This window comes from Neopsephotus bourkii, unplaced genomic scaffold (genome assembly GCF_033783945.1).
Source record: "Neopsephotus bourkii isolate Nb327-2 ecotype Australia unplaced genomic scaffold, CSIRO-AGI_Nbou_v1 NB_846, whole genome shotgun sequence".
Lineage (NCBI taxonomy): Eukaryota > Metazoa > Chordata > Aves > Psittaciformes > Psittacidae > Neopsephotus > Neopsephotus bourkii.
In genome coordinates, this window is record NW_026901342.1 from 1,303,155 (window position 1) to 1,326,885 (window position 23,731).

The 23,731-nt window shown below is 37.4% G+C and overlaps 1 protein-coding gene across 12 annotated transcripts in view; it reads right to left on the reverse strand.

The window, feature by feature from the left end:
• PTPRM (protein tyrosine phosphatase receptor type M) overlaps positions 1-23,731 on the reverse strand; it is a 464,510-nt gene that overhangs the window by 285,276 nt on the left and 155,503 nt on the right. For all 12 annotated transcript variants that reach the window (XM_061356322.1, XM_061356320.1, XM_061356317.1 and 9 more), the window contains 2 exons: positions 17,721-17,799; positions 14,572-14,687 (listed from right to left, as the gene is read on the reverse strand). In XM_061356322.1, coding sequence (XP_061212306.1) covers positions 14,572-14,687; positions 17,721-17,799 — 195 coding nt within the window. The remainder of the gene's footprint in view (positions 1-14,571; positions 14,688-17,720; positions 17,800-23,731) is intronic.

Here is a 23,731-nt window from a genome sequence, read left to right on the forward strand (position 1 = left end):
TCACTCAAACAAGCAAACAAGGAAGATGCACTTTTCATAGAAACATATGTATTTCAACAAACTGTAGGCTACACCCATCATCAAAACATCAAAAGAAACTGGAGAACACCAATAAGCACCTCCCAAAAGGCATTCTTCAGGAAGGTATATGCCCAGTCTGATGCTATATAATGATACCAGATCTTTTTAGTAGAATTTCCTGACTTCAGAAGCTTCAAGCAGGGCAAGGCTCCTTCACTACCAAGCTTCTATAAACCATCAACACAGCTGGTGATTTGTTTTTCTGCCCTAGATTCTGTAGTTTGTCCAGCAGAATTTAAGATCTATATAGGAAATAGTAAACTCATTTTGTTACAGCATTTACTTACCACTATATTGAGAGTACCCTTAAAATACCAGTTATAACCCAGAGAGTTTCAAGTACAAGGTATGTAAAATTAAACTCATCCATAAATCACAAAGCCACATCGACATTCATCATGCCATTAAATGCTAAAGAAGCAGCACAAGTAACAGTAAATAGGATTACTCTACGGTAAAGTAGTTATTTCCTCTTCAAAAATAAACATGGGTGATGCACAGCTTATTTAAAAGGAAAAAAAAGAAAAGGCTTGTAAGATGCCCAAAGAAGAATGTACTATTATGCCTTAAAAATTACTCGGTCTTAAATTATTACTTGGGAAGTACTTCAGGCAATTACCAGTTCCTTAAAATTCCTAGACTTCTGAGTTGCTGATAAACCGGCTTCTCTGACATGGCACAACAGTTACCAAAAACAACACTTGGAAAGAAATATTTTGCACTACTATTTCTAAACTACTGTTTTTACCACTGCAATATCCTTCTAGCAAGAATGGCTGCAGACAGCAGGAAGCAAGCAGAATGGGTTAGTTACGATTTTGGAGAATTATTATTTCTTAAAAGCAACACTATATTTTACCCAAGACGATAACTGACTGATCCCAATTATCAGAGCTACTAACCAGTCTCAAACTACATTTTAAGAGTTTCATTTTAAAGTACGTTTCTTCAGCTTGCAGACTCCTTAAGGACTCTACGCATAGCCAAGTCATGTGCTTATGTTACATCCACCCACGCTAGTTTTTCCTTTTTACTAGTCACAACATCAGGAAGCTTTACACAGGCTACTTTACCCTGCCAAGAAACAGGGTAAATTATTCCCTAGAGAACAACATAATGCCACACACTGGTTAATTTAAATACCTAAACTAGCTTAGCTCATTCAGAGTGCTAACAAGCTCCTCTGCGCTCCAGCCTGCACAGTACACCCACCCTTCCATGCAGGGCAACTGCATCCAGACTTTACCAGGACATTCATGAGTTACAACACAACTGAAGAACCATATGAATATTTAAAGAAGTATTTCTTGCTGTTCCCACCCAACAAAAGCTACAGGATGCTGCTAAAGGGACAAAAAAGCGAAGGGAAAGGACCAGGCAGTGCCATGAAGCAGTATTATTTTTGCCTTAGCTGCAGCTCATTAAGAGAGGAGACCATGGAAAGGTATGATGCATGCACACTCCCCACCAGCCCCAGACACGGAGGGGACTGTCCCTTGCCACACAGGCCCCCATCAGGTCTCCCAGTAGCCAACAGAAATCCTGACCACCACAACCTGAGTTGTCATATAAATGAACAGCAGTCCAGAAAGGCAACTGCTCAAATACTTGGCCCCATAGTAAATATTTTCCATCTTTTTTGTGCCTATGTATATGAAAACTGGAAGCTTTGCAGCTTTTGTAGTAAATTATCATTTCACTCGGTCCCATAATCTTTTTCACCTTCTGCTGATTCTTGAAAACACTAATCTCACCTTGTTTCAACTCTTTTAACTGCTGTTCTAAAACAGGAAATTTTAGTTTGACCAAATAATTGATTTATATGGCCATGCAACACATGCTATGCATTCACATCAATAATTTTGACTAAAAAAGAAAGAAGCTAAAGCACATTTCAGAGGCACACATCGTTTTGTTCAAATGAACAAACTACATGAGCCTTAAATGTAACCCAGCTTGGCTCTGCAGAGAATTTGAGCAATTTTGCCACCCCAACAAAATCCATATGTGAAATGGTTATGAATGGTAGATTCAGAATTCTTGAAGGAGCCAGAACAAAAAGCCTTTATTATTAATACACTTGTAAAATACATGTGAGATTATTACTCATAAAGATTATCTTGACTGGCTTCTCTTAAACATTACAAACTTAATGAGACGAAGCATAGCGTGTCTAATTATAAGTTAGAACTTGATCCACAGAAACCAATAGCATGATACTTTCTACTAGAAGTCATAGGTGAAAAAAAAACCCCAACCAAACAAAAAAAACCTAAACAAAAAACCCCAAACCCACAGATTTTCTTTATTTAGTCTTTTTGCGAAAAATATTTTCTTGGAAAACATTGTTTCTGGAATAGCCAAAGAAATATAACTGGTTTACTTTCCACAAGAAAAAAAAAGAACCACCTCAAGAGAACAAGTCTTCTCTCTCTTCTGGGACTATAGCAGATGAATAGGAGAGTTGCCTAATTGATTTAAACCTGCATATTAATGAATGGTAATGAAGGTAATGAATTCAAGTATAAGAAAAGTTCAATCAACGGGCATTGGAGAAGAGAGCTAAACAGGCTGCACAGAAAAAAAAAAAAGAATTAAAAAATCCTACACCTACAACCTCTCCCAGACTCTTATTTTAGTAAGGGAAAAATGGCAAAAGACTATTTTTAGTCTGAAAAATGCTATTTATAATTTGATATGTATATTTGATATATAAGTACAGAATGGTTTCTGTTTTAACTATATGGACATGGCCAGCTTAGCTCCCTTTATTTGTGATTCACATTTGTCTTCAGAAAGCTGCACAGGTATGACAGTGGTCACTTTTATGGTTTTCACTATCCGAAATTTGGAGGAGAGAGTCAATAATATTTCCTTTTCCATATTTAACAGGCACATTTTGGTTCAAAAAATGATAAATGGCATTGTGCAAAAAATGACAAGCTCTCAGTACTGATTGTCAATAGATATTCGTTTATAATGGCTAGAAATAACTTACTGATATCAAAGTAGCATCCATTTATTGAACACATTAGTTCACCCTACTACACTATTTTTACAGATTATTATTTTTAGTAGTATTCACAAGAATTACTGAAAATTAAACAAAAAACTGGTAAATCTGTAATTTACTAATCCCATTCCACAGATGACTATAAAACTCATGACCTACAATACAGCACTGTGGCACTCTGTATTAGAACTCATTAAAACAGTTAATTGGAGCAAATCTGTAGTATGCTTCTCTTTTCTGGATGTGCTTTATTTATTTACTTTAAATACCATTCAAAGATAAACAGGGTTTTTTTTTTACTTTTTTGCTTCAGCCCTGCTTTACCATGTGAAAGACTGACTGAGGCTTTATCATAGACTAAGCCTGTAAGCTTTTCCTGCCTCTGGGACTTAGACAACTGTGTGAACAGGACTCTTCAGACTTTGGAAAGAGGAAAATGCCGTAATCATTTAATGTTAGACCTGCTTGGACTATAAAGGCCACGTCCCCAGGGCAGTGCTATCTAACCTTCTTAGAGCAGAACAATTTTGACCACAAAACAAAAGACTTCAAGACGTTGAGACCCAAACCCGAAAATAACAGATTCTACCAGCTGCTGAGCAACCCATAATGTTTTCAAATGCTCAGAGAAAGCTTTTCAAACAAACAAATGCACATCTTTAAAAATACTATTTAAGACAACTAATGAAAATATGTAAGTGGTGAATCACTTGTAAGAATAAATTTTCTGTTAAACAACATGTTACTTAATACATAGGGATATGAAAAAAAAAATCTTAATTTAACCTCAGGATATACACAGCTTAAAAATCCATATTCCTAGTACCATCATATTAAAATGCATGCAGAGACAGCTTAAAGCACTCTAAAATGCATATTATTTTTCCATTTTAGGCAAGCTAGAATAAAAATAAATAAGCTGATGGTTATTTAAATGAGACTTAAAGTCTCTTTTACGCAATGAACTAACTCTTATTTTTCTAAATGAACAGCAATTTAACAGCAAGATATATATTAAACCTTTCAGAAATACTTTTAACAAAAATTCAGCAGTAATTCAAAGGGACTGAAATTCTGGGATGTTACATCCAGCAATACCACTGCATTAATCACTCTCAGGGTGCATTTCAACAATTCTGACAGAAGAGACTTAAAAGGAACCATCAGTCAGTCAGTCACCCTCTGTCCATACAGGTAGACTAAGGAGCTTTTCATATATTTAATAAAAGAAAGGTTCAGCATTATCCCAATTTCAAATATGCACATTTATAAAATTGTGATTAGAGCCATACCAGTGGGATCTCAAATAACATCAGCAGTGCCTAAAGTAATTTCGTTTAAAATATGTATAAAATCTAAATCAAATAGTAATTAATACCTCAACAAAATTGCTTTGCAGGGTTCATATCATTCCAGTAATTAAGACAGTTGGCTCTACCTCTGAATTTCTAGAACTGCTTTCATAACCAAGACAACTGTTTGTCAGTCTAGATCAGAACCACCACATATCCTGTGATTATCCTGTATTACACATCTGTGTAAGTTAATAAGTGTATTTCATTTAAGTAATGAGGCTGTGCTGGAAGAAGATTATTATTGTCCTATTTGGAATTATTCTGCTATGAGGCAGAACTGCACTCTGCACGTGTAGCTAATGAGCACTCAAGCAAAACATTATTATTTTACCTTTCAAAAAATATTTCAGCTTTCAATACTTTAATGTTTGGTAACTGAGCCTTTTCTTTAAATCGCATAGCTCTCCATAAATCTCTGTTTATTATGCCTAAAACTAAACACTGGCTGCAGCTGGCAGGTAATAATGTAAAATATTACTAAAGTTACACATCGAGTAGTCATATTCTCAAATATTAAGCAATAACATCTATTTGAAGATACAATTAAACATACAGAAAGAACACAAAGATATTATTTCATTTCCTGCAGTCATTAAAATCAGTGTAATTTACTCAGAGCAGTTACTCTGCACATACAGAAATTGTTTTCTATCATTCTGACAGGAACAAATCTGTTATTGCTGCACAGACATTTTAAGATTTTAAAAGAAAAAAAAAAAAAAGAAACCAAATGCCAAAACAACACCCCCTCCAATCTACTTTTTTTTGTTTTCCAGTAAACTCCAGAGTGTTTGAGAAGAGTTTATATTATCTAACAATTTGGCAGTGCTCATAAAATACGTAAAAATTCCAAATCTTCTTTCCATTCATCTTTAACAGCACACAATAGAATACAAAATGACTTGTAGGAAGCTCTATCCTCAGAAACATCTGGAGAAACACAGAGCACTGTGAAATCGCTCTGTAATGGAGAGTTCTATACTTTGGACAGAAGTTCTGTCAACGATCCATGTAGCTGCTAAGAATTCTGCTGAACTCATAGCCCTACTTATAAAATCATTTAAGCTAATACTGTATCTTAACTCTTTGAAATACACAACACTAAGCACTTTTCATCATCCTTTTATTTGTATTAATAGAGAAGAGATCCAGAGCAGCCCTGTGGAGAAGGACTTGGGCGTGTTGGTCAATGAGAAAATGAACATGAGCCAGCTTCAGTGTGTGCTTGCAGCCCAGAAAGCCAACCGTATCCTGGGCTGCATCAAAAGCAGCGTGACCAGCAGGCCGAAGGAGGTGATCCTGCCCCTCTACTCTCCTCTCATGAGACCTCACTTGGAGTATTGTGTGCAGTTCTGTTGTCCTCAAGATAAAAAGGACACAGAACTGTTGGAAAAAGTCCAGAGGAGGGCCACGAGGATGATCAGGGGACTGGAGCACCTCCCGTATGAAGATAGGCTGAGAAAGTTGGGGCTGTTCAGCCTGGAGAAGAGAATGCTGTGTGGAGACCTCATAGCAGCCTTCCAGTATCTGAAGGGGGCCTATAGGGATGCTGGGGATGGACTCTTCATTAGGGAATGCAGTGATAGGACAGGGGGTAACAGGCTCAAACTTAAACAGGGGAAGTTTAGATTGGATATAAGGAAGAATTTCTTTACTCTTAGGGTGGTGAGGCACTGGAACAGGTTGCCCAGGGAAGTTGTGAATGCTCCATCCCTGGCAGTGCTCCCTGGCGGTGTTCAAGGCCAGGCTGGAAAGAGCCTTGGGTGGTACGGTTTAGTGGGAAGTGTCCCCTTGGGTGGTACGGTTTAGTGGCAGGGGGGTTAGAACTTGATGAACTTAAGGTCCTTTCCAACCCTAACTATGATTCTATGATTAAAAATTTCAAGAATTAGGATGAGCACCTTGCTAAAAAGACGAAGACAACATACTTTGTTATTTTGTTATTTTATTTATTGATTTTAAATACTCTGCTTTGACATTCTGCAAACACCAGGCTTTATGGAGGGGCTGGGAAGGAGCAAAGTAATGAGGAGAAAATGAGAAAGTAAAGATCATTAGCATATTTTTCACCTGTATACACAATGCAAAATATACTAACGCAGATATTTGTCTGCCTTTTCTATCCAAGCACATAACAGGACAGTTAAAAAGCAGTGCACTCAAGTCCCACATTCTCTTCATTGGAAAAGTGTTACCTTGTTAGGAAGAAAAGCAATATGGGATGCAGGAAGACCACCATGTCTTCTGGGGGCAACCAAGTTTTTAAACAACCAGAATAGCAGACAAAACCAAAGAGATACTAAGTCCTACAAAGCAAGTAAGAAGAAGTAGCCAAGAAAGTAGCACACACATTTCAGGACGAGAAACCATGCCCTGTTAAGTGTGGGGCAGTGGCCTACTGAGAACATTCTTCTAAATAGAAGGAATGAATGGTAAGAAGAGACACATGCCTATGGTTAAAGTGAACTATAGTAAACTCCTCAACAGTGAGAATGCCATTAGTGAATAAATGCAACTACAGCAATAATAAGCTAAATAAATAAGGTATACATTAGTTCATGTAAGAGGGAAGCTAATGTAGAGGAGTTTGGCTGGAGGTGTTTTGGTCTTACTAAGTCACTTTAACAGCTCCCACTCCCAATACACACTTTCCCCAATGCTCTGTTGTTCCTTCCTCTCATTTTCCCTTTGGGTTTAATTGAATTTAATCTTTACTTTGATTCTTCTTGTCTCAAAGAAGTTTCAACAGGCCTTGGTTTTAAAACAGAACCCCCCATTCAACTCCAATTAGAATGTGATACCCTCCAACAGTAAATTTGTATGTTTTAAGTACAGTATTCATTGTGAAGGTCACTCTTTTTTTTTTTTTTTTTCCTTCCAAAGGTCCAAGAGCATAGCACAGAAAGTTTATTGAATTTACTTCATCAATTGCCTAACTTATTATATGTGTCTAAGTGATTCTACTGCTGCTGAACTGTGCTTCATATCAGTCTTCAGAGTCCAGAAACAGGACTCTGTTAGGCATACCTAACATGCACTTAAAACACAAGCTGAATTTAACCAGCCCTCCATGGCACAGGTCAATTGCTCCATTATCTCAAGTTTGCTAATCACCATGTACTATGTTATTTAATACTCAAAAATAACCATTAGATCAACACATTACACTGAGTTTCTTGAAAAGAGGATACTACTTTCATCGCTTCACTTTCAAATTCAGACAAGAATGTCAAAAAGGTTAGACTAATAAAGGTAATACCAGCATAACTTTTCTTATGGGTCATTTCATCAAATGAGATTATCTATGGGAATGGATAAGGTTGGAGGAAAGGGATAAATTTAATTGCATCTCCTCTAACTTGCTTGTGTCCACAAATGTCCACAAATTTTCTGCAAATCAGTGGAGTACGTAGTCAGTTCATTAGTATCTATCTGGTAGCTCCTGAATACTTGAGACAGAGTTCTAATAGGGAAAAAGGAAGAAGAAAAAAAGAACAACTACCTGCTACCATTAGATTTTTGTCCAAAGTCCAAGTGTCATATTATCCTTGTTAAATAAAAATAACAATGGCTCTCTTAAGTGGCACTTCTGACACTATAGATACAAGGTGTAAGAAGACATCTTCAGCAAATGAGGAGGATCAAAAGCTACTGACTTTTCAGGTTACTTGCAAACAAACTTTGTCAAGCTGCCACTTGACACTCCCACAGTACACAAAAGCACCTACTGATCAAACCCATACCATTTTTTTAATATTCAAAGGAACATCTTCTTTAGGCCTACCTCATTGTACAGTTTACATTAATAGTTCCACCTGTTTGTGTTACTAAGTTGTTACATATGCATACAATTTAATTTTAACAGGTAAAATACTGCTTCATTATCTTAGCACTCAAGAATGGCTGAAACATTTTTTCCTCAAGTGCTTCCAGATGTAGCAATGAAAATTGTAATTATATGAAAGCCTCAGAGTTTACAGCATAACAACAAATTCTGACAAAACTCTTGTACCTTATGGTATACTTCATGTGATTCACATAAGCATACGTGCACACACACACACACATACATACTTTGTATATCCTATAAATATAGTTTATTTTCATAATTTGCCAGGAGTCATTACACTGGTTCTACACTCTCATTTGTGTGTGTGTGGATTCCTACAGAAAGTAATTTGCTTTCCAGAACTCCCTCTGACACAGGATTAGATCTCTACCTTTGACTAACAATAAATAATGCATACAGGTTTTGCAGTTTTGCATGTAGAGGAATAAAACCTTTCGTACTCCTTATACCTTCAGCAAAAGATTACTGAAGATACACAAAAATATACATTGAATAAGGGGAAAGGCAGCTTTCAGGAAAGGCAAGAAGAAAAGTGAAATCCCTTATTAACAGGTTATAAACTGTTTACATAGGGTAGAGAAGAGTGGCCATTAGAGTGATACTATTCAGTTTGTTGGCTGCAATGAATTAGTATGTGTTCAGCATGCACAAACCATTAGGTATGAAAGATTTCACCCTCTCCCCTTCTATCAGAGAATACCCGTCAACCTCTTGCTATCGGCAAGTCTGATGATGCCCCATTAACCTCTTGCTATTGGCAAGTCTGATGATGCCATTTATTACAGCTGTCAGATACATCCAGAGATCCTATTGTTATTTGCTTACCTTCAACAAATTACTACACTTAGGTCTGTATCTCTGCAGTAAATGTTACATGCCTGAGAATTAAATTTATAAATAATTATTTGAATTTCTACCATGTTTTAGAATGAGGCTAGGAAAAACACAGTACTCCACTGAAATGATGACTTCTTTCTCATCAACTGTAGCTTTCCACTGTTTGAGGAACCTCTCCCAAAGAAAGGCTACCTACAGAGTCAAGGTACAAGTCCCTGAAAAAGGCAACTGTCACATGTTTAGTGATGCTATAACAAATCTTTAGAAATTATTATCAAAAGATTCAGTTTTATAGTAAAACTATACCTCTGTCACGTCACTTAAAGTGCTTCCAGAACTCTTCTGCTTACTGATATTCTCGAAGCCTTTGGAAAAAAAACCACCTCTTTGAAAAGGTCGATTCCATAAAGTACTGGCCACTCATAGTTGCAACTAACAGCAGTGGACACATGATCAGTGCCTTACATGCAGAGAATCAGGTCCAGATGTCTCAGAGACTGTTTCCAAACACAAGGAATACATGTTGATTTTGTTTATCAGTGTCTATGATCCTCAACTATTAAATGAAGATCGTATCAGTCCATCACACAGAAAAAATTTAATATTGTGAAGCACTAAGATTACTATAAGCCATTAGAAAATTAATAAACCTGATTTCAGAACTGATTTGTATAGTATTTAGAAGGCAAAGTGAAGCCCTAAACATACTTGTGTGAAGGAACCCACATACTAAGCAGCTACTCATCAACTGAGGATGTCCCCTGTACTGAATGAGATGGGAATTTTGCAGGAAAAAGAAAAAAAAAAGCACAACAAAACATTTAGTATGTAGCTTAAAAAAGGAAGGCTCAAAAAGTTCAAACTTCTAACTGCAGAGACATGACTTTTCCCCAGTATTGCCTTGGAAACATTTATTTTAATATTTAAGCACTTTTCACTTGATAACAATTTTTATTTTGGTTACTCTTTGATATAATATTTTGTACATATAAATATTCAATACATGACAGTTCAAACTTCATACACTTCCAGAGAAAAAAAATCCATGTATGTGTCTATCTCGGGCTTGCAGTGCAAGAAATCTACCTGGTTTTAAATAAATCTTTATTTTTCTAAACTTCATTCTAACTTGCAAGCTACAATTTAGATTCCTGGCTCAAAGATGTTTGTGGAAAGCAAAATGTTTGCTTTTTCGGTCTTCTAGGCTGCACCAAAAGAAGGTTATTTCCAAATAAGAATTCTGCTCTCTTTCTCCTATAATACAGATTTGTGTTTCTTGTGCCAATTTACTCAAAACTAATAATAGAACAAGCTTTTCCAAAGATGTTGTCTCAGCTGCTTTCACTTGACTATTAACTGTTCTGTGTTCCACATGTTAATTTCTTTCCAAATGCTAACTTTGGCTCCCACCTACAAATGTTTTGGGTTTGTTTGCTTGCTCCTTCTGAAGTATATTTCCATTCCTTGGGATTCCCGGCTTCTTTAGTGCCTAGTGATGTATCTTATTTTTGGTGTCAACTTCTGGAGCTTGTAGTATCAAGAAGGAATTTTTTTAATTGAATGAAATAAAATAAATAATATAGCAATTGCTATAATTCCCACTGTAAGGGCTATATTGTATCCTTACAGTGGAAACACAGGAAAGAGCACAGGAATGTCATTTTTAATCCATCATTCAATAAAACAGAGAGTCATCCCATACTGACAAATAACCCCTTGTTGTCCACAGGTATATTACAGACAACATAAGCAGAGGGGACACACCTATTAATTACAAACATTCCTTCATTAGTGTCATCAGATTTATTTTTAAAGTATGTTTATGTTTAAAACATAACCTAACTGGGGCATGAATTCATAGACATACAATCTAGCCAATGACCTTATTGGACACTAGTTACAAAAACAAAAACAGAGCTGTATAATGCAGAGGGGTGTTCTTGAGTCCTTTTGCTTGACTTTAAATATCACTGAAAATACCCACAATTTGTTGTCAAATTTTCTGACAAGCTTGCAATCCTAGCTCATGCACTAGTGTTCTCAGCTGCCTAGCAGGATCGGGAAAAAATGTTTCTCTTGCAAAACACTGCACTGAGGAATAGGAAAACAGCTTTCTGTCTTCCCTCTCCTCAAAGAGTAAAGATGGATCACAGCATCATGAAACAAATTTTATGGCTCAGTGGTCTAATTTGGACAGCTAACCTATACATTGTGGTTCCCCTATCATACTTTTAATTGCAAAAAAAATCCATAATATTCCATAAATTAATAGACTTTAGATTCCATAGGAAATAAAAATGGGATAGGCTTGAATATAAAAAAATAAATAAAATAATGGACTACAGATTTGACCTAAGACTTCTTCAAAACCTGGACATTATTACACTAAGTACATCTATGCTGTTTCCAACAACCACTCAGCCAAGAGGAGACTAAAATAACCAACCAAGTTAGGATTATTCATTTGTTTTAAGGAACATCCATCCCTTAAAAGACTGCAAAAAGTAAAATATTTGTTTACCAGAAAAATTCTGTGCTACTAAACTAAAAGTCTTCTGCTACAAGGTGAGAGGTACAAGATAAAAGAGATAGCAGTACAGGAGTAAAATCCTGCCAGTGCTGAAGATGCTCAGAAATGTCACTGAACTCAGTGGGTTTGTAATTTCACTCTGTCAATTTACCTGTACTTCAGACTAACAGTGTGAGTCTGAAAACAAATGACAGGTACTGGAAATCACTTGGGAGCAAATTATTTCATGATATTTTGGAACTGTATATTCCAAACACATTAGGCCTCCTCATATGACTTACATGGCAGAAATCACACAACCATTATTTATTTATTTACTGCAGCTCGCCCTCAAGGTTTTATAAACATAAAGGAAAAAAAAGCCAACAAACCAAAAAATCAACCAAAACCAAACAACAAAACAACACAAAAAATATCTCAACCAAAACAAACAAACAACCCCCCCCAAACAAAACAAAACAACACAAAAAAATCCCCACAACGTCAAAATAATTCTAGAAAGGGCTTAGTATTACCGGTGGACAAAGTAGGCGTATCAGAGAGACTGCATGACCCATCTGTAATACTACTAAAACCTATTACCTGCATGCTAGCATAAAAGTGTCCAGAGAATGGTGCTCATTTTATTCTGGCTCTAGTGTACATAGAACATCTTTCACTAAGACATTTTGTAGCTGAATACTGCTTCTATCTGGGCAGGAAAGGATCTTTAATATCCATTTAATGAGTCATATGACATAGAAGATATCATGTTTCCTGACAGCTATTACAGATAGCTCCATTGTACTCATGGCCCCGTGGCAGTATCATGAGATGTTATAAGTAGGCATATACAAAATTCCTTAATACCACACCATGAAAACAGATGGTCTCAGGTGATTGATGGAGAACTGCAAGGCCTAGGGATCTGTTAGCAGACAGTGACTTAGTACACTAAAATACAGCTAATCCTGTTGGGAACTTTATCTTATAGCCTCGATTTGCAGTATTCTAGAAATGGAGCTGTCTGATCACCCTTACAGTAAAGTTGCAGCATACATCTGTGGAAACTGGCAAACAAGTACAAAAATAAATCAAAGCTATCCAGGAGATCATGTCAACTTTTAAAATGTTCTTACAGAAAGGCACACCTGGAATTTGCACAGCCTTGGACTGATTACCAGAGGGACCTGTATGTTGAATGGGCAGGGTAAGTAAATGGATAAAGACAAAACTCCTCGAGCAGTCAATCTGTCTCTACTTTCTCATTCTTCATATATAGGAAAAAGAAAATAAATCTCATAATCATGTACATGATTATACATTCCATGCAAAAAAAGTTCACACTGAAGTTATACTGTCCTGAAATATATGGAAAAACTGAATGGAATCAAGATTTCCCTGTACTGAATTCTACCTTCAATTTCACAAAAGAGCGTTATGCAAAAGTTCAAAGGCTCTACAAAGGTTATCACTGATGAAATAACAACCTACTATTTTCCCATACATGCTAAACTCTTTTCATGACTGGAAAAAAATCATTCTTTCAAAAAATCTCAGTGGCTTAGGAAAGATGGGAGTCTAATTTTACCAATTCAACACTATAATACTGGCTTTAAAGGGCTGGAGAAAAATAGCCTTAGAGAAATTAGAGAAATATCAGCTTTAAATCAGCACAGAGATTAAAAATACCCTGCAAAAAGAAAGTAACAGAGATTTACATTGTCCTCTACTGTACTTGATTAGGTTCTTTCTGGATAGACATAACGGTTCATCATTCATGATACAGATAAATATGTCTTCACTTTTGAAGTGGTTTTACTTATTTGCCTGTGCACTAGTTTTCTTATAACTATTCATCTGTTTAACCTGTCATATTTTAAATGAATCATATCTGAAATGCTTGATGAAATTTTGCATCACGTGCAATGTCAAAGGAAGACTATAGTAAAAGCCTGAAATTGTTTAAACAACAAAAATAGAGAACTTCATCTCTAAGTCCCACCTGTTACTACCTCTTCAATATTCCTATTCCATCTTCTTCATATACTGCACTTTCACCTGACTGATCTCCTTAGGCATTATTTTAGACATCCTTATTTACTTCTCACAGACAATGTCTCAGGTCTAGCATGCTGTTTTTCATGTATGGAAAGCATAGAGAACTGGAGGTTACTATATCCTAAAGCTAAGGCCAAATACAGACTAGTGTTTGCTGTAGAGGACAGACAATGCTGGAATGATGGCAGTAAGACAAGGCAGCAGTTAAACTTGCATGCCCATTACTAAAAGAGATCAAGATGCATGGTTTCAATACAAGATTACACATATGGATAAGGGGAGACTGTCTTTACTGAAAGCAAATGAGTTGGAGAGAATCTTTAAATCAAGATCTGACACCTATCTAGGAGTTACATTACTGAATAAGGAAAACATTACATACAATGAATATAGGCAAGATCCTTTGGCTCTATAATACAAAAGGTCAGATCTGACTGTCATACTTGTCTTCTTCACACTTAAAAAGTAACAATGCAATTCTAGCTGAAAACAGAAATAAACAGAGAAAATCATTGTAATGTTGCAGTTAGCCAGCGTAGACATGAGAAAGTCATGTGCTCTTCATTGGCCTTTTTCTTGGCCAAGAGGAAGAGCCTTCCTTGGGTCTTCCTCTTAGCCTTTATTCATGATAGCCACAAGTAACAAAACCAGTACCTTTATTTTTAATAAGGTACCCCATTGGAACAAGAGAAGAAAATCTTCCAGTATAATTTTCTACTGTAGAACATCTAATCTGCAGCAGTGCAAAGGGGCTATAAAATCTAATATTGATGAAATGAACAGCCCTATCATTTTCATGTTTTACATTTCTTTTAGAGTGACAAACTCTCCTCCCAGCAGATCACTGCATTAGTAAAGAAATTACCTGTAACCAGAGTCTGTCACCTGAATCTGTTCCACCATTGGCAGTGCATTGAAAAGTAGCAAATTGTCCTGCATTGACTTCCACACTCTGAAGACGCAAGAAGTGGGGAGTTTTTGCTGTTGGAAGAAGATAAGAGCACTGGAGTTATACAACATGGAAGTACTGGCTATGAACAACACACTGAGCCAATTAAATAGCCTTGCTTTAAAAGGTTTAAATTATCGACTATGCATTAGATTTCATGTTGGTTTACTTCTGTACCTGGGAAAGAGCAGAAGAGAAGGGTGCTCTTTAATTGTTCTTGCTGTGTAAATAATCTTAGCTCAGTGCCCCTGTGGTAATAACACTCTATTAATAAAGATCATATTAGAAACTAATTATGTTTTGGAAAAAAAACCCCAACCATTAGATACTTACAGTACCAACTAGACAAAACAGTAAGAAGTTGACTGATGTTGTCAGGGAAACAAGTTTTTTGTTTTAACCAGGTACAGTGTCCACAAAGGAGATGCTTTAGAAATGTAGCACATAAAACTGCTAAAATACTGACACAGCACTCAACAACTACAGCTGTATTCTTTAAAAAAAATTATTTTCAACAACACTGCAGGGAAAAAAAAACAATCCCAAAACACAGTGCATTCTTCTTACCAATTCTTATTTTTCATTTAGAAAAAGAAAACATTTCCAGTAAAAATTTAAACATTAAAGCTACAAATAACCTAACAAATGAAACATATTCAAACAAGAACCATGTCCACTGAAGAAGGAAAGCCAGTATGTATATTTTTGTTTTACTGGAAAGAGTCAACCGCATGACACAGAAAAACATAAATTTGATACGAAACTTATCCTTGAAAAGGCAGCATTCCCAACCATTCAAATCCTACTGCAGGTAACGTGACTTTTTGCACTGACTAATACTAGCAAATAAGCAAGGCTCTGAACATTACTTTCAGACATGGAAATGCCAGCGCTAGCAGTAAACTGGCAAAATAAACACACATTTTCGAGCAGAGCACCGCAACCATTTACAGTGCTGGTGACATTTACTTAAAAGATCTTATCACCGGGAGAAACTGAAATTGTTTGTTAGGAATTATAAGTAACCAGCTACCAGTATTCAAGAAAAAGTTGTATAAATATCCAGTGCAAAGAAGAAGGAGAAGATGGCGGAATAAAATAGCCCAAATTAATATCTAACTACAGAACAAAATCTTTTCAGTGTAACTCTCCTTATAGTAAATGATTAGACATACTTTTTTTTTTTTTTTTAACACTTCCTAATTAGGACAGACAGACTTATTGAACCATAGAATGGTGAGGGTTTGAGAGAGCCTTAAGATCATCTACTTCCAAACCCCCTGCCATCATCTGGGATGCCTCACATAGACCATGTTGCCCAAGACTCTGTTCAGCCTGGCCTTGAAAACTGCCAGGGATGCCAAAGTCACCTTTGTCTTTGCCTATCTAGCTATTCTTCAGCAAGTTCCCCATTTCTCAGTCAATTTTTTCTTTTTTACATCTGCTTTTACCCCACTTGGTCGAGAGGGTGAAGATTTTAATTAGATTTTAATTAGATTTTAAAAACAAACACACACAAGAAAAACCTCACCCACCCACCACAATCTATCCCTTTCAGTTCTATGTGCCTAGAGCTTGTCTTCTGCTTGGTCTTCATCCATCCTACCCAGAAAACTGCCTAGCAAATATTTTTCCTATTTCAATTGTGTTTAAAGAGTTAACCATTCCAAAAGTATTTTTTCTGGCAATATACAGAAATAATAGCATTATGAGTCTTGCAAATTTTTAGACACACAGTAGCTCTATTCCAATTTTCACACGATTTTCAATTTTCCTGTAGACAATATAACTGGTTTGATGTCTTAATTTCTAACATTTTAATTACTTGATCAAAGAACTTTTCATTAAAGCTTATGCATTTCAGCACTGCCACATTAGAACTCTAAGCACTATGGGGTATAACTCAGTCTCCACATTAACAAGAGCTCTTTGCAGGTTCTTAGAATTGATTGGTACAAATGCACAGATCAAACCTCTCAAAATCTGTATAAGAAAAATTATTAAGCTGATAAAATGCTGCCTTAGACTTACCTCATCTGAACCAAAGATAAAAATTCAAAATGCAGAAGCACAAATACTGTCTAACCACATGAGAGCCTGCTGTGTTTATTAGAACTAAGTGATTCAGAAATAACAGTTGCTGATTCTGCATAACTGTCTCTGTATTTGAAGAAGTGTCTGTATCTTCTTGCCACTAACACTAAAGCCATTTTTACGAGGCACTCTGTTACTAAAGGATAATCACTTTTTATTTTAAATCACAGCTCTTACAGGCCATAAAGAATTCACGCAAGCACAATATGCTGAACAATGAGACAGAAGTTAGGTGTCTTTTTCCCCACTTGTCATTTGGTCAGTAAGTTAACAACCTACAATTCCATGTATGATCTTAATACATATAACAAATAGCAGATATGTAAAATCATCATTTATCTAAGTAGTCTGTTCAATTACATCTGGATTACCATATTAAAGCATTAATTTACAAGGGTTTGTTTTGACATCAGTTTTAAAAGAACCTAGGGTAGTTAAGTATTACATATCTTTAATAATGGGATACGGAAACCTACCTGAGATATAAGTAAAACAGTGCAGAAATTAAGCCATGAACTCATGAAGCACCCTAAGTAACCTTGCTTAGCAAAGCCTCAGCCCTCAGCCAGCTGAGTTTTCTTCCTTCTAAGCCTTGGAAAGAAAAATCACATATATTCAGCTCTTGTATATTTTATCTGCTCTCACTAATGTCTCAGCTTGTGGCTGCACAGATGTTTTCATGCAGACAGAAAACTGGCCAACAAATCTTGATGACTTTTGCTCTGAATGAGTTGTCAGATGGCTCTGGGGCTCATGCCAAGTGCTGTACACGAGGTGCATGTAAGAGATGTCCTTAAAGCCAATAAGGTGCAGCGCTCAAATGCTAGGAACACGTTGTATGTATTCAGCCTATGTTTACAGCAGTTACATTGTTTTCTGATATTCTCCTTATCTTTTGTTCCACATGTGTTGAAGCATAGTGGCTTACTCATTTTAGGAGGCTAGCTTTAAAATAGTGGATAGGTACTTACTACATGGATGTCCTAGAACTTTCACTTCATCAATAGCCACATATCCTGGATGACCTGAAGTGACCACTTCAAAAACAACCTGAGAAGCAAAAAGAGAATTTCAGTTACCAGCTTTGTAACACAGGGAATATAAAAATATTCTGTTACGGAAAATAAATCTAATTTTTAATATGTTGAGAACACTTTGAAAACAAAATACAATCAAAAACCCCTCAAAATGTGTTGTTCTTATCATTAAAATTAGTGAGAACATAATTCACATTTTTTCATGTTTATACTATTTTTGGAGATTTATAAGTGTGAGCATATATAGCTCACAATGAGGAATAACCAAATTCCCCCAGTTTTTGGTCTGTTAAAGTAGTTACCAAATAATCATCTTAAGATTCCTATTTTATTTTCAATTCTTTGTCTTGCAGAATAAACGCCTACTTTAATTTAAAAAAAATACAGTTCTACATTATAGAGATTTGCATGGTATCAGAGACAAACATACCTATTTTCATGAATGTATTTTCCATGCTCTTAATCTTCCACCAAATGTAGCGAATTAAGTAAAGCAGATCCATTTGCCATGGTTTGTTTAATGGCTATAAATAGGTCACAAAATAAATGGACCGTTCTTGTTGTCAGAATTAAGTACACTCAAAAGTAAACCTCTCCAAACTTTGGCAGCCTTAGCTTCGAATATCCCAGGAATGTTTATGTGGAAAAGAAGAAAATATGCCAGTAACATTAACAGGTACCTTTCCAAGCCAATGCTCAAGAACTTCATGATCAAATCCAGGTTGCGATTTTTTTATTATTTATCCTTTTGCTTGGAAAGTTAACTCTAACTGCCTTTTGTAACCAGTCTCAGGAAATACACTGAGGAAGAGAGTTTAGAAACTATTTTCATGCATAAGTTTACTTGATCTTGGAACAGATGCAGAAGGACACTACGCATCATATCCTTTACTGCAATTATTTCAGCAGAAAGGGAACCATACAGAATGGAAACATGTCACAAGGATAACATACAGCCTGCAACATTATATCATAGTTTCCTGGTGACCAATAGACACTGATTCTGATTTTAAAACAAGCCTTGAAGTGAGCAAATTCTTCACCGTCTCTTGCCTCTGCCTTCTCTCATCTTTCTCATTGCTATATTCACGGATGCCAATCCTGTTCTTCTCCCTCGGACATTGTCTTCCTCAACACTGTCCATTTCTCCCTCCCAATTTCACTTTAATGAAATATAGCTTTAACTCCACATGGCTGACCAGGAAAAAAAACTACTTTTCATTCTAGTTCTGCTTCCTGCCTACACAGAATTTTCAACCTACAGTGCCTGTCTTGCTCCTAGATAACCAGGCAGCAACAAGAAAACGCAAGACAGCAATGAGGAAAATTAAAAAGCCACCAAACAAACTTTGCAGAAATGATTTCTACAAGAAAAGAATCACTAAGTCACAAGCCCCAGGCTGTGGCCTTTTAAATGCCCAATAGCACTCCGATGGCACTTAAAAGTTGGTATCACTGATCCGAACAGGGCATGGCTCTCAGCATTCATTTGAGCATTCAGAGCAAGACCATTCAAAAATTCACATCTTTTTCCTACAAAGAAGAAAATCTCCCAGTGGAACTGGTCTTAGCAACTGTCTTGGGAAGCAGAAGTTCTTGAACTAAAAAAAGCAGAAGCTCTTAATAACTTGCATTCAAAGACCTGAAAGAGATTTTCCAACCATGATCACTCTTATGCTCACCTTGACAGCATTACAATGGAAATACAGAGACTTGCACAGAGTAGCCCTAAGTTTTGACAGCAGTGCAAGATGTAGAATGCAGCTCCTGGCTTCACTCACTGAACTTTGGAAAAAGAGCAATCTCAATTACCAAATGTGACAAACAGTTGCATGTTTGTGTTATGCCATCTGATATAAAATGGCTAGACTGGTGCCCTTGGAAGGAGGAGGAGACTGCTCCACTTCCTGAAGAGCTACCAAGCCTATTCAAAATGGGGATCATCTGAAAGACTGTAGGGCATGAAAACCATGGCATAGTCCCAGGAGCCTGCTGTTAATGCAAGGATATAACAACATAGCAGTGAAGAACGGCCAGCAGACAGCCTGGTCTCAGAAGTGGTGGAAAAATTTCTTGGGGAAATATGCCGCCACTAGGAAAATCATTATGTTAACTGAACCTAAGTGTGGAGACAACGACCTGCTTATAAAAACACAGTGGGTTTGGAACAGTTACTGATTTCTCTCCTATATGCTGTCATGAAGAGAAAAAAAAAATAAATATTAACTTTCTAATTTTCATTGAAATACAGGTTATAAAAAAAAAAAAAAAAACAAAACAAACAAAAAAACAAAACAACAAGAAAACCCAAAACAAAATGAAACATCTCTCTCTCTCTTTTTGAGCACTTTTTTAAGACGCATATCTGCACAAAGCTATCTGAAAAATCTACTTGATCCATGATCCCATCACTGAAGAGCAGAGGAGATTTTATCTGGTTCTTCACTTTTAGGTATGCTAAATTCTAGAAAACCCTGGGAGGAACTGGCACATGCACATCTCTGAAGCAGCCAAACCAGTCAGAAGTTTTCTGCTAAAAATACTGCTACCAGATAAGAGGGTTTTCACTATTTTTTAAAAAAACGTTACATAGAAGCGTCTTTTCCAAAGAATTACCTGATTTCCAGCAAAACCAAATACCTGAGGCTTTAGAAAAGAAAACATACACAATACCTGAGTTGAAGTTCTCAAAATAATTTCTGTAATTCATAACAGAGGAGCTTAGTTACAGGCTCTCCAAGAGTTTTCAGGCACTTCACTATTGCAATATATTTGCAGACAAATAAAACTTGAAGATTTTAAACTTAAATCAGTTTTTTCAGTTCATAGGCAGAAACTGCAACCTTGAAATAACTGAATCGAACCTGTTTATGACAACAGAGAAAGACTCAATGAGTGATCTAAAATACCTTGCCGTATCTCTGGACAATGTACCAAAAATATCATTACCACAAATAACCAAGGCAATGTATCAAGAAAGTGCCAGCTGCACACACTATTAAATTACAATTATTGGCATTAAAGAGGACGTTCCAAAGAAAAGTAATATAAATTGAAATATTGATAGTTTATTCATGCTTCTATTGAAAGCAATAGCCAACCTGGTATCAACTTTAATAATTGTAAGACTTAATCTCTTCAGTGAGAAAAATTGTAATTTATAGTAAACAGAATTTAAAGTAAATGGAAGAGGAGAGTTTACAGGTCATGGAAGGAGGGGCTGGCCACTTGGGAGGAATATAAGGCTGCTGCTAGAGGATGTAGGAAGGCAGCTAGGATGACTAAGGCCTCCTGAGAATTAAATCTGGCGAGAGGGGGTCAAGGACAGCAGAAAGAGCTTTTTCAAATACATGGGCAGATAAAACTAACACCAGAGGCAATGTAGGCCCGCTGATGAACGGGACGGGTGCCCTAGTGACAGAAGATACAGAGATGGCAGAGTTACTGAATGCCTTCTTTGTCTCTGTCTACTCTGCTGAAGGCAGTCCTGAAGAGCCCTGTACTGATGAGACCTCAGATGAAGACAGGTCAACGGAGTGGTTTGCCTTAGTTGATGAGGAATGGGTTAAAGACCAGTTGAGCAATCTAGACATCCATAAATCCATGGGTCCAGATGGGTGCTGAGGGAACTGGCGGAGGTCATTGCTAGACCACTCTCCATCATCTTTACCAAGTCTTGGGAAACAGGAGAGATGCCTGAGGACTGGAGGAAAGCAAATGTCACTCCCGTCTTCAAAAAGGGCAAGAAGAAGGACCCAGGTAACTATAGAACAGTCAACCTCACCTCCATCCCTGGGAAAGTGATGGAACACCTTATCCTTGGTGCCATCTTATGGCACAGCAAGGATAAGAGGGTTATGAGGGGCAGTCAACATGGCTTCACCAAGGGGAAGTCATGCTTGACCAATCTCATAGCCTTTTATGAGGAAATAACATGGTGGATGGATGATGGCAGAGCGGTGGATGTGGTTTACCTTGACTTCAGCAAAGCATTTGACACAGTCTCCCACAGCATCCTCGCAGTTAAATTGAGGAAGTGTGGTCTGGATGATCAGGTAGTGAGGTGGACTGTGAACTGGCTGAAGGAGAGAAGCCAGAGAGTTGTAGTCTATGGGGCAGAGTCTAGTTGGAGGCCTGTATCTAGTGGAGTGCCTCAAGGGTCAGTACTGGGACCAGTATTATTTAATATATTCATCAACGATTTAGATGAGGGAATTGAGTGTACTATCAGCAAGTTTGCTGATGACACTAAGCTGGGAGGGCTGGCCGACACGCCAGAAGGCTGTGCTGCCATCCAGCGAGACCTGGACAGGCTGGAGAGTTGGGCAATGAATAACTTGATGAAATATAACAAGGGAAAGTGTAGAGTCCTGCATCTGGGCAGGAACAACCCCAGGTTCCAGTATAGATTGGGGAACGACCTGTTAGAGAGGGCCTAGGGGAGAGGGACCTAGTGGATGACAGGATGACCATGAGCCGACACTGTGCCCTTGTGGCCAAGAAGGCCAATGGCATCCTGGGGTGTATTAGAAGGGGGGTGGTTAGTAGGTTGAGAGAGGTCCTCCTTGCCCTCTACGCTGCACTGGTGAGACTGCATCTGGAATATTGTGTCCATTTCTGGGCCCCTCAGTTCAAGAAGGACAGGGACCTGCTGGAGAGAGTCCAGTGCAGGGCAACTAAGATGATTAGGGGAGTGGAGCATCTCCCTTATGAGGAAAGACTGAGGGAGCTGGGTCTCTATAGTTTGGAGAAGAGGAGACTGAGGGGTGACCTTATTAGTGCATATAAATATATAAAGGGGGAGTGCCACGAGGATGGAGCCAGGCTCTTCTCAGTGGCAAACAATGATAGGCCAAGGGGCAATGGGTACAAACTGGAACACAAGAGGTTCCAGTTAAACTTGAGAAGAAGCTTCTTCTCAGTGAGGGTGACGGAACACTGGAACAGGCTGCCCAGGGAGGTTGTGGAATCTCCTTCTTTGGAGACATTCAAGACCCGCCTAGACACATTCCTGTGTAAACTCATTTAGGTATTCCTGCTCCGGCAGGGGGATTGGACTAGGTGATCTTTTGAGGTCCCTTCCAATCTCTAGCATACTGTGATACTGTGAAAGAGACACTATAGACAGTAGTGTCGTACCAGTATCAGAGACATCACTAATGTGCCTTTTACTTCATATATAAAAGAACATGACACCTATTCCAAATATAGTAACATAATTTCTGTTCCATTCACAGGCTGTGAAATACTATCAAGTGCTATATCCAAATCCAGTATTTTGTTTTATTTAAAGTAATAAATGAAAATTATTGACCAAAATATCTGCTTAACTAAGCATTCTCCCATTTACATTAAAAAAGAATTCAATTCTATGCATGACACATGTCTGAAAGTCCTAGTAAGTATGCTGCACACCGTTAGAGGGGTTAGAAGTTGCTCAGAAATTGACCTAGAAACATTTCTGTTGCCTCATTTATTCACTGAAAAGCATGTATTAAGGTTGCCAAGACTATTCACAAATCTGGATCACTTTACTAGCAATTTCACTAGAAATAAAACTTAGAAACTTATTTCACATCCATTTTTTCCCACCACTTCACAGCTGAAAAGTAGCTTGTCTTGTAACATTTTGACTTCCTTGGATTTTCCTTTTTTTTTTTTTTTTTGTCCTATTATTCCTCCCTCTTATCAGTCCGGAAACAACTGGTTAAAACACTCAATTCACTTGCTCAGGAAGGACTCTGTGAATGTCAGCCTGCGAGCTGTTTTACACCACTCTCCCCCTCACAGGCCTGCCAAACAGGAACCAGGGAAGCGGCTTAGCACTGCACTGTCCCTGATCCTCCCTGCTTCAGTGAAGAGCAAAATTGGCTTTTCATTCCTGCCACTTCCCCTTGCTACATATGAACAAAGAAAGGGGGTCTGCTCACTAACATAAATGCTTA